This window comes from Triticum urartu, chromosome 3A (genome assembly GCF_056163025.1).
Source record: "Triticum urartu cultivar PI428250 chromosome 3A, HENAU_Tu73, whole genome shotgun sequence".
Classification (NCBI taxonomy): Eukaryota; Viridiplantae; Streptophyta; class Magnoliopsida; order Poales; family Poaceae; genus Triticum; species Triticum urartu.
Window position 1 is genome coordinate 181,596,194 of NC_141875.1, and position 12,035 is coordinate 181,608,228.

General features: G+C 44.6%; 1 protein-coding gene across 1 annotated transcript; it reads right to left on the reverse strand.

Annotated features, from left to right (window-relative positions):
* Positions 1-2,655: 2,655 nt before the first annotated feature.
* Positions 2,656-9,565, reverse strand: LOC125543592 (uncharacterized). The gene is made up of 2 exons (XM_048706976.2): positions 8,691-9,565; positions 2,656-3,313 (listed from the first exon to the last, which is right to left on the reverse strand). The coding sequence occupies exons 1-2, from the start codon at positions 9,445-9,447 to the stop codon at positions 3,228-3,230; spliced, it is 843 nt and encodes a 280-aa protein (XP_048562933.1). The 5' UTR covers positions 9,448-9,565; the 3' UTR covers positions 2,656-3,227.
* Positions 9,566-12,035: the final 2,470 nt, after the last annotated feature.

The following is a 12,035-nucleotide window of genomic DNA, read 5'->3' on the forward strand; positions in this document are numbered from 1 at the left end:
ACGCGTCAAACCAAACAATGCAAGCAAGGGAGCATTAGTAGGTGATCCATCGTCTCCGGTTCCTGCAGGCATAATGGATAGCAAGGCTAATGCGGGAGGCTCCTAGATGCAATGAGGTCTGACATCCAGTGCCGATTCTTGACGACCATCCATGCAAAGAATTTTAGCTGGGGTGGCACGCAACAGCTCCTAATCTCCTTGGCACCTGTCATGTCCGTAAGCTCGAAGAAGAAGGCGCGATAATCTATTCTCTCTGAGTAGCACCCTGATTTGGGCCACTTCCACTGGAAGGAGTCCGGCCCCTCACACATTCTCACCTATTGATGTTGAATTTCGTTCCAAAGCAAGCAGAACTGGACAATCATGTCGCAAGAAAATTGGGCCTTAATGTGCACGATCCAGCTGTTCCATCATAGGCCCTCGCTTACTGTGCATGTAGTGGGGATGTTCAAAGGTATCGAAAAAGAGTTTCCCCCTGCTTTATATATAAATAAACCAACATCGATCACATAGCAGCGCTAGGGCGAGCAGCACACCAAGCCAAAACGAGAAATAAAGAAGAAAAAGGAACAAATGCCAATAACGGCAGCATGACAAAGCGCGGATGGCCCGCCACTGTTGCGCCCTTCGAATTCGTCCCACCACCGCCCAAGGCTCTGCACCGCAGCGTACCAAGCATCACTTCTAAGAAGGAATGCGACGCCGATGATGCTGCTGCTCGGACGTGTCCTAGGGTTTCCCTTGGCACGCGGAGGCGAGTGGGGGCTAAGCACCACACACACCCTTCAGGAAGGAATGGCAGCACCCGTAGGCGTCACCGCGTCGGTGCCGGAAGAACCGACATGGATTTCTCCCGCGCCCCAAACTCCACTGTCAACTGATCCGGAGCCAACCATCAAACTTGCCATCCACCAGCATGCGCTACTGCGGTCTTGATGCCCCCCATGCCGCCGCACTGAGATCACCACCACGAGGCCGAGAGGACGAAGAGAGGTGCGCTAGGACTTGGGAACGGCAGCACTTGAGGCCTGCGGGAGGGTACCACCTCCACCGCCATCGTGGCTGCCGTCCGGACACGGCAGCGGGCATACCATGCCACCACTGGCCGACCAGGCCCAAAATGGGCCCGCAAAGCCCCGGCCGCCACGCTGTAGCAGGCTGGCGACAGCGCCGCCACCACCCACTAGCCCAACACCGCTCCTCCGCCTCCCAGAAGCACGCTGATGACACGCCCCGCCGTAGGCCCGCCGAGACACAGATGGGGCCCAAAGGGCCCAGATCTGGGCCGAGTGGGCGCCGCCAACGGCAGCACGGCCACCTAGTGGATCTCCCACGGCCGCGACAGGTCGCCCCGTTGCCGCACCGGACCGCCACCACCTAGGTGCACCCCCAGCGCCGCTCCACCCCGCCTCGGTGCGTCATTGAGAGGGGAAAGGCCGGGGGCCGCTGGCGGTGGCGCCGGACGCCAGCGAGGACGGCGGGAAGGAAGGAGTAGGGGAGGGCTTGAGAGGGGGAGGAGCCGGGGACGTGGCCGGTCGCCCGCCGGGGCGACGCGATCGCGAGAGGGGTGGAGAGACCGGATCTTAAGGCAGTTAAGAAGTGCATGTTCAAGAGGTACCGCATCAACAATGTCACGTGCCAGCTAAACGTCAAGACCCCCTCGATCCACCGGTCTACCCAAAAAACCGTCGTCTTGCCATTGCCAATTCTGCAAGTAGATTAACTCCATCTGTTCAAGAAAAAAAGGAAGATAAGCGTTGTCGCTATTAGTATGTCATCAAGATTGAAAAGCTCTTGTTTTCATGCAAGTTCAAATCATAGAACATGCACTGTTTTGGAATAAACATGTGCACTCCTACTATGACTAAACAACAACAGTACAAGAGTATGCTTTAATTCAAATTGGGACCAGGTATATGGGATGGAAGACTAGTCCCTCAATTGCCAAATATAAGATGTTCTAATTTGTTTCAGTATTGGATGTATATAGACACATTTTAGTGTGTACGTTCACTCATTGTAGTCCATATTAAAGTATCCAAAACATCTTGTATTTGTGAATAGAGATTATTTGATATACTCATAGTTACATATTATACTACTAGTACAGAACACACTTCTAGGACAGCAGAGAAATGCATCCTGACAAGAGCTACACGGATGAGCATTTATGCTATGACAATATAATGAGGTTTGCAAGTTTATAGAAACATGTTATAACCGGTGGACATGGGCTTATGGTGAATGGCTATGATCCTGTGAGGTATAACTGCAAGCTCGCTATTAAGGTTCCAAAACAAATATACATTGTTCTATCTTCTTGCATGAAAAAATGAACTTGAAACTGAAGTGTTTCTACCCTTCAACCCAGGTGACGGAGTCAATTGTGGCAGATCTCGGGTAGGGGGTCCCGAACTAGTAGTCTAGATGCGATGGTAACATAGACAAGGGACTTTACCCAGGTTCGGACTCTCCAATGAGATAAAACCCTACGTCTTGCTTGTGTTGTATTGATTTGGGATGAAGTACAAAGTACATGTTGCTTCAACGGTTGCATTTTTAGTTTCCCTTTGGGTGAAGAACCATCAGCACGAACTGTCTCTTTTATAGGAGTAAAGATTGGGACCTAAATGTGTCTTTGTAAAGTGTTGAGACTAACTTAACATTAACCAGGTAGAATTAAAACCTCCAACATGTTTCACTCAACATACATAGTAGTTGACAACATAAAACTGGTGTTACATGATTGTAATTCTCGTAGAAACATTATGTATGAATCTATTCCGCTATATCTGTCACTCTTCCTGTCTCTTCTATCATAAGTACGACACCTGAATAACACCTTCAGGATTTTTTTTCCTGTTTTCTTCGCCTTTACTCACAATCATGCCTAGCAAATGCACATTCAAATTGCTGGCCGGGATAAATTTAATGATCTAGAATGACCACACGTGCCACTGGGTGACATGTGTGAACTGTAAAAAAAGGAAAGCTAGTACCCACAAACCTATGACAACCATGTACGTATGCATGTTTTTCTTTACAGCGCCAGCGCTATTAACATAGTGCTTTTTTTCTGGAAAAGTGCGTGCAAGAATGGGACACATACAATCGACAAGAATAAATTCTGTACAAGGTTATTTGGAGGAAAGGAAGAAAAAATTGTGGTAATCTGCACACGGTGGTGTTGGTTTTGGAACTGATCATAAACTATCATGCACCCTGGATCAAGAGCCGAGCCGAGAGGCAGATGACAGCGCCACTGCCTGCGCCCACACCTTGAGCCTTGCCTTCACATCCTTGGGATCATCTCCTGTTCCAAAGTACAAGAAGCATGCATGCATTCATCTGTTAGTCTCACATGATAAAATAGAAGAGAAAGCGAGAAAACTTCGCAACACAGCAGGATCTAATAACAGTTTTGCTAGAACTCATCTAGATGAGATTTAATTTGGTCTCATTCATATTCTATAGCCATTGGATGTGATGCTATAAGATGCGTGTGTGCTGACGTGGGTTGTATCCATTCTTGTTTTTTAGGTGAATGAGACCAAATTACGTCTCATCTAGATGAGTTCTAGGTACTCCCATCTAATAATATGGTTTTTCTACAAATGATAGTTTAGAAACTAGCTCATGTTTGGCACCAACAATTATCATAGTTTTATAAATGGTAGTATTCCCAACAGTGGCCCGATTGGCTAATCTTCGTGCTGGAGACCATGTCAGAAAAGATATGTATGGTTCAGCTGATGACTTTTTTGGCGCGCTTGGCATGTTCCTAAGCAGCTATGTCACATCATTGTTTTGTATCAAAAAAATTTGTCAAGGGAATCCGGAGAAAGGGAAGATGGTGCTAGAGCCGTACACTAATGCTAGGACGTCCGGACCGGATGTTGCACCATCAAGGGATGGTTGGCTGAAACTTAAGTGTGATGGGAGTTAAGTAGTGTAGACTAGCCAAGCGAGCCGCGGCATGGTCCTACGCGATTAAATGGCCTCCATTCGGTTCACGTCTTGCAGAGAGTTCCACACCTTTTCTCAAAAAAAAAAAAAGAGCTTCACACATGTGATAGTCCCCTGGAAGCGGAGCTGGAGGCGTGTAGAGAGGAGAGCTCCTAATTAGCGCCCGCGCCAGTTTTCCTCCTAACACACATAGCATTCCAACTGGGCCGCCCCATTTGCAAAGCACTATAGCGTTGGCGAGGGACTGTGTCGTCTGGAATAATATTGTAGCGATTTTAGTCACTGTGCCATCATGAGGTACTGTAGCGGTTCAAAAAAAGTTGGCTCATTTGAAAAAGAAATCACGAATTTTATAAACTTCATGAATATTAGAAATTGTTCACGAGTTTGGGAAAAAGTTCGTGAAAATTGAAAAAAATATATCACATATTTCAAAAAATGTTCATGAATTTGAGGAAAGTTCATGGATTTGGAAAAAACTCACAGACTTTTAGAAAAAATCACAAATTACAAAAAATGTTCATGAATATGAGAAGAGCATTCACTAATTTGGAAAATGTTCATAAATTCTAAAATATTCATAGATTTCAAATGTGTTTGCGAATTTAGAAAAGGGTTCATGGATTTGAAAACTAGTCATGAAAATGGAAAACAACTCTTAAATTTGCAAAATGTTAGAAATTTAAAAAACATGGAAAATTGAAAATTTTCATGAGTTTGGAAAAAATTCAATAATTTTAGAAAAGATTCCGACTTCAAAAATTTTATTATTTGAGAAAAGTTTATGAATTTGAAAAAGTTCCAAATTTTAGAAAGTTCACGGCTTGAAAAATTTCATAAATTGAACAAGTTTGCAAAAATGAAAAAAGTTCATAACTTGAAAAAAGCTCATGAATGTTTGAAAAGGTTCATTAATTTAAGAAAGTTTCACAAATTTACAAAAAAAATCTGAATTTGAAAATTTTCACGCATCAAAAAAGAAAGATGGAAATAGAATGAAAAGGAAAAGGAAAAATAAAATAAAAACGAAAACTGAGTAAAAACAATGCCAAAAAAACGCAAGAAAAAACGCCCAGAAAATCCTGGAAAAACACCCTACATGGGCCGACTTGTTTGCCACATAGTGTGGGAGGAGCATGCACCAGGTAGTAAAATTGCCTATAATTGGCGCTTAGGACGCTAAATAGGATCTGGGTGTAGAGAGGGGGCTTCATCTCGCATTGCAAAGAACCCGCTACCCATCATAGTGGAGATGAACTTCTCTCATGCGGTTTCTATGATCAAGGACGACACATGGATCAATCGAACATATGGCACTGGTGAGTGAGATCAAATATGTGATGAGTGAGGAAAGGAACTTGTGTTTAGTTTAGTCAGCCCATCACAAAATACGGTAAGACGGTAAGTCATAGCCTTGTTGCCTATGGACGAGCTACGCCGCGCACTGCAGTGTGGTTGGGGTCCGAGCATTGGCTGGATGTAGCGACTAGTTGATGTGTTGGGCCTCTGCCCGGATTGTAAAATTATGAATAGGTTTCTTTATCTTTTCATCTACAAAAAAGGTTTCATTATCTTTTCTCTCCTACTAATATATGATACATATGCTTGTACATATTCTAAACGAAGTCACTCTATCTAGCATATTATATATGATGTATGTGTCAAACCATTAGCTAGTGCTTTGCACGTTCTTTGAAGTTGGTGGCATACAAGATGCCGACAAACTAGCGGTGACACATAGCGTCGTGTCGTCCTACAAGTGTCCTTGTTATCATTGGCAGCAAGTCGAGGGAACCAGCTAGCAAACGTGGCGAGCGAACACTAGCGAGCACAAAGCAGCCGGTCCTCCAGGGCAGTGCACGACGCACATACACATGCGTCCGTCGCCATCCATCGCCCGTCGGAAACTCAGTGCAAACGGCATGCATGCACCACCGTTCATCGCCACGAATCAACGAAGATGAGGGAGGAACGGTCGTGTCACTGAAATAAATTCTGTGCACGCCTACGTGTGTAGGTGCTTTCGTTCGAAAAGACTTGTGAATGAACCGAAATGCGCACGCGGGGCACTCACCTATCAAGTCCTGCCGCCCATTCGTTTCAAGCCGATTCGTGCAGTAGTTCAATCCCGCACGAGGGCATCATCAAAAAGAAAACTTCAACTAAATAATATAGTAGTCCAAGTTCTAAGTATACGTACAAATACCCTTGAGCCTACAAAAAAATAATAAAACCATGTGCGAGACGCCTACCCAGCCGCTGTCTACCCAAAAAAATTAGGGTTTCTCTGCCTCTCGCCGGCGTTGGCGTCGGTCCGCCCCGTCTACCGTGGCTTTAGGGCCATGAGGACGGAGTGGATCCCGGCCCTTACCGGTGGGAGGGCTCCGGTTTTTTTTTTTTTAGATTTGTTAGGGTTTGTGTCCTACTCGGGAATGCGAGACGGCGGCGACTCTCTGAGGATGGAATAAAGGTCTCCCCGCCTAGTCCCCATTCCGGTGATGCATCTAGCATCGTCGGTGGACGTGTGGAGGTGTGTCTCCGGTGGATCTGTCTCTAGTGGATTTGCTCGGATTTGTTCGTCGTTCGTCTTTGTTCTTGTGTCTTCAGGTTGGATCCTTCTTATCTACACTCTTCATCGACGACGGTTGCTGTTCCGGTGCGTTGGTTCTACGGGGCCTTAGCACGATGATTTCCCGACTGTCTACTATAACAAAGTTTGCCCGGCTCCGGCGAGTGAGGGGCGATGACAGCGGCGCGCCTTCGGCTCGCTTCAGTGCTTGTAGTCGTCGCTAGGCGGTCTACGGATCTGGATGTATTTTTTATTATTTCTAGTGTTCGTTGTACTACCATGATTGAAGATGAATAGATTGAAAGTTTATCCCGCAAAAAAAACTTCAAAGAAAAATAACGGTGATACCTACGGTTGTTGCATCTAAAACGGTCAAGTTTCAACCAGTTTCTGATATATAATTTCAAGCAATTTTTTCTGTCAATCGTAGAAACAAAATAATTTATTTTTATCGACAACTCATACTAAGTTTCAATGCTGAAACTTAACATATTTTTAAATTTTGACAAAATATATTCAAAATGAACATTATTGAAAGCGCTGGTCACATGAAATACAAATATGAAAACAGAATTTAATTTGAATTTTGTGTTTAGAAGATATAAAACTTTGAAAATAAAAGACCAAAATAAAAAGCGGGCAGCCGGACATGCATGCCCCTCGCACTTGCGTGCCACAAATCCTCATCCGTGAATGATCGCGTGATATACTCGTTTCTATTTAAAGGGGGCTACTTGAGGGCTAGGCTCCGCTTCGGGGCAACTTCAAAGCCGCTCATCAATTGGACAACATTAAATATCCATGAACAAGTACGAATATGTTCATGTACAGTAAGAGAGGCGGATATCCAACCATATTCATTAAATGTTTGCCTCTTGTCCAATAAAGCGAGGAGGTGGAAGGAAGAAGGGCAAAAAAAATGGGTTTGTGATGGGGTTTAAGGTTGAGTTGGCTTGTCTGCAGCATGTCCGGACTCCTCAACCCTTACACAAGTTTAAAGGCAGTTCGTGGGATTTCGAACTTCTGGACGTCTCCGGACTGATGTAGAAAATACTTTAAAGGGGGCATTGAATGATCAAAAGTGTCCGGACCATACGGAAAAGACATTTGAGGGTGTTTTGGTAAACCATGTTGGAGTTGCCCTTACCTTCCACGTTACCTAGATCAGCGAGTGCTCAATAAACGAGGGCTTCAGCGGTGTCGAGTGGTGTCATTTTACTTTTTTTGTCTTGCCTTGTTCTTTTTTACACTCCCTCTGTCCTATACTAATTGACGCTGAAACAAATGTATGTAGCAGATAGACATATCTGTTTGCGTTGGTTGATGTTCTATTTATAAAGCAGAGCTAAAGTCTAATTTTGATCAATAACTTATAAATCATGCACCATGGCACAGCCGCACTGCTATACAGTGCCCGATAAGTGAGGCAAACCGGCTAGCTAAAAGTAAAAGTAGGCAAACCGGCGGCAAAAGATGATTTCACTTTTTTACGACAATAATCGGTTTCTATTCAATGCCGCGCACTTATATGTTATGTATATGAGAGACGACATGCGGCTTATGAGAGGTGAAAGCCCCGTGTGTCCAATTCAGCTCCACAGGAGCATTTGTTCATGTTTGTCATTTTTTTTTGCAAATGTAAAAGGAAATAAAAATTAGACATGCACATGTCCAAATGTTATATGCAAATGTTTGGATGAAAGCCCAACCATTTTGCCCTATGTAAAACAATAAGTTGAGTATCGAATTTTTGGCCTTTTTATATCACTGAACTTTTTTGGGGCAAAGAAGGACTGTTCTGTTTGGGGCGAAAATTGTCAAACCCGATTTATTAGACACTAACATGAACGCAAGTACAAAAGAAAATCAGAATTACTCCCTCTGAAAACTAATATAAAAATGTTTAGAGTACTAGAGTAATGATCTAAACGCTTTTATATTAGTTTACAAAGGGGATATAATTTAGCGTTTGGGAAGCCAAAACGACGTGCCCCGAAAGCCCCGGCTAGAGTTGATATGGAATGGACGTGTGACGAACTAGCCGATCGATCTCACACAGACGGATGTGTCAAGGAGTAACAACGCTATGGAAAATTAATTAGGAAGCTGGTGGTAGTGGCTGTGGTTAATGATTTACGATGATGAGGGGACTAACCGGGGCTGGAGATGCGCCAGCTGCTGCCGGAGGCCGGGGAGTTGCCGCCGCTGCTGGCGGTGTCGACGTTGGGGACCGTGTAGGAGGGGATCTCCACCGTCCAGTCGCACGGCAGGTCGAAGCCGAGGTCCTTGCAAGCGCGCACCTCCTCCATGTCCATGGCCACGCCGCCCCGCGCAGGGGACTCGCCGCCCTTCCCGACCACCACCGTCGCCTCATCGCCGCGCTCGCCCAGCTGCTGCCGCTGCTTCCTCATCTGCCACGCGCGATCGAGCCACACCTCCCGCATCATCCGCTGGCGCCGGTAGTGCTGCCGGCGCCTGTCGTGGGGGGCGCCCGGCCACCACCCCGCCTCTGTCTCGCTGGCGTAGTCCTTGGAGTAGCGCCACGGCGACTGCGACGGCGCCCCGCGCTCCGGCGTGCCCGGTAGCGAAGCCGAGGAGGGAGGCTTCAGATCTCTTGGGCTATCGTACGGGTGCCACGGCTGGCTCTCGTACTCGCCGTTGAGACCATGGGACCTCACCTCGTCCTCATCCTCCTCATCGACGTCTGCCGACCCGTCTTCCTCATCGTCGGCGTCACCGCCGTCGGAGCCTTCGACGGTGAGGAGGGACATGCGCTTCCTGATGTCCCAGTCGTCGTCGTCCTCCTCCTCCTCCTCCTCGAGGAACTCATCTTCTTCGTCGTGCTCGATGAGATCCCGGAGCCTGGGAAGAGGGAACGTCGTTGTCCTTGCCGACTTGGACGGCGACGCCATTTCGATCCAGGCGAGGGAGAGGAGAGGACTTGGCGGGCAAGACCCTGACAGGTAAACGCGTTTGTTTGCTTGCTCTCTTGTTTCGTTAGGTGTGGAAGGAGGATATGCTAGTAATGTGCTCACTGGCCGCGACGTCGATCGGGTGATGGATAGGTTTTTATATGTGGACTCAACCACAGCGCGACCGTGCCCGCCGATGCGTTCGCGCGCGACCGTCACCATCCTTCCTCCCCGGAAGGTCAAGATGAAGCGGCAACCCAAGTATGGCGCTACTCACTTTGGCAGACTTCAAACGATGTATAAGTTGGTTTTTCAGCTTCTTTGGAAAAACTGTTGCATTTTTTTCTTTCTCGAAAAGTTATTAAAAGTACTCAACTTTTAAAGTTCTCATGAATATTAAAAATGCTTTTCAATTTAAAATCATATTCTTGTTTTCAATATATGTTATCAAAATTAAAATGTGTTCCAAACTTTTATTAAATACCCATATTTTCATAAAATGTGATTAATTTAAAATAAATCTATGTATATTTTCAAAAAGTTCCTCTAATTAAAAAAAGTTCAAATATTTGAAAAATGCTTGAGAATTTTAAAAAAAATATTCGTGTATTCCAAAATTGATCACTAAATTAAAAAAATGTTATTACTTCTTGAAAACTATTCTTCAATTTAATAGAACAGTGTTAAATTTTAAAACATGTTTGTATATTCCAGAATTGGTGTTTTCTAATGAAATTCTATTTCAACATTTTTTAAAATTAAAAATAATAATATGAAATAAGGGAAAAAGAAAAGAAAATATAAATAAAAAAAGAATAGCAAAAAGGAAAATCAAACCAAACAAAAAGAAGGAACCAAAAATTGGAAACTATGACCACAAAAAAGAAACTAAAAAAGGGGCTATAGTCCGACCAGAAAAAAGGAGCCTTGTAACGACCCAACCCAAAATCGGTCAAGTCTCTGTGTAGCTGTATCATCCCAAGAATGCTGGCACACACAGTACATTGATGAAAAGATTTAAAGTTCAATCACACCTGAATTTATTACACGATTCTCATATCGAGTCTTTATTACATTATAATAAATTTGGCCGAAGGCCAACTCATGAAAAATAAACTAAATAAAGCTGCGGAAGCGTAGACGATAAGCGAGTCCATTCGACTCCATAGGGCAATTACCGAGCGTAGATCGTAGCCTCACTCCTGGTCGGAAAACTCCTTTGCAACATGAGACGTTGCAGCCGTGTAGGTCAGCATTTTGAATATGCCGACAAGTCATAGAGAGAACAACAAATAATAATGCTAACACTATATGCAATTGGCTGTGGGGCTCTAAATTTTATATTTTTGCAAAAAAGCCATTTTTTTCCTACAACAAGGGACTTGCTTGCAATTACTACAAAATGTTGGTTGTTAATGAGATGGTTCCGCCAACCAGTGTCTCATACCCGAAATTGTTAATAACCCAACAATTAATTAATTATGTTCAATGTTGAGATTTCCGAAATACTCCAATTTTCAGAGGCTCATTTGTCCGTAACCGGAGACACGGTTAATCGATTAGGTTGTTACTCTGCAGAGTCTTGTGCACTTTACCCGCAAGATTCGTTCCCTCCTTTATGTCCTCGCACTGCCTGGTGTTTGAAGACGGGACAAACGAAACAGGGTCTTCCGTAGAGTTTCTCTGGGCACTGCCGGTGCCCATCCATGTCCTACCGTTCTTCTACATCTACTGGCATCGTCCGTCCAGAGTCACGCCTAAGGTCAACCTAGCCAGAGCCCATAATGGTTTGCGGCTGCACAGGTAAGCTTCCGGTCAGGGGGTATCCATCCGTCTCTTCGTGGCTGGGTGAAGCTTTCCGCAAGATGTCATGGCGCTTCTCCATGCATCCCGGCCATCCGTTGGTTGCTCCAGGGTGCCCGTCAACCGTCCTCCACCCAGTAGTGAATTTGAAATCCATCTTGAGCTTGAAGTCATGGGGTTGTCATCATCTTGACTCTCACATCTCCCTTATGAATCTCTCAACCAACCCCGTCTATGAGCATAGAAAAATAAACTACATCGTCCCGGGCAATGGTAACAAGGGAATTGGGTTCATCCTACCTCATGATACTACTCAAGAACATAACTTAAAATTCTCCTACTGCATGCATGATGGGGAGGAATAATTCTAATGCAACAAAATCATAGGTATTGTAAAACATGATCCAATGACTTTCCTGGCTGACGGTCTTCGAAAGCTAGCGACTCGTAATAGCAGGCCTCGCACTCCGGGAATTCTATCGAGTCAAACAATAGCACAAATAAGTATTCCACTAAATAACATAACAATAAGCTAAAGGAAATCACACAAGCACTCAAACCAAAACCAAAGAAAACTCGAGGAAAACAAAATCAAGGTTTTCATCACTTCAAGCAACAACAAAGAAATAGTTTTAGCCTACTAAAACTTTTCTTAACAGACCAAAATAAGGGTTTTGCTAACTAACATAAAGGAAAACAGCATATAAACTAGGTGCAAAAAGAATCACATCAATAGCTATTATAGAACTCCTATTATGCCTAAAACAAAACTAATAAGAAAATAA

Excerpts from the sequence above, each read along its gene's own strand:
- LOC125543592 (XM_048706976.2), bottom strand. The coding sequence starts at position 9,447 with ATGGCGTCGCCGTCCAAGTCGGCAAGGACAACGACGTTCCCTCTTCCC. Across the intron at positions 3,314-8,690 it reads CTGGCGCATCTCCAGCCCCG|GAGATGATCCCAAGGATGTG; the intron begins GTTAGTCCCCTC and ends ACTTTGGAACAG.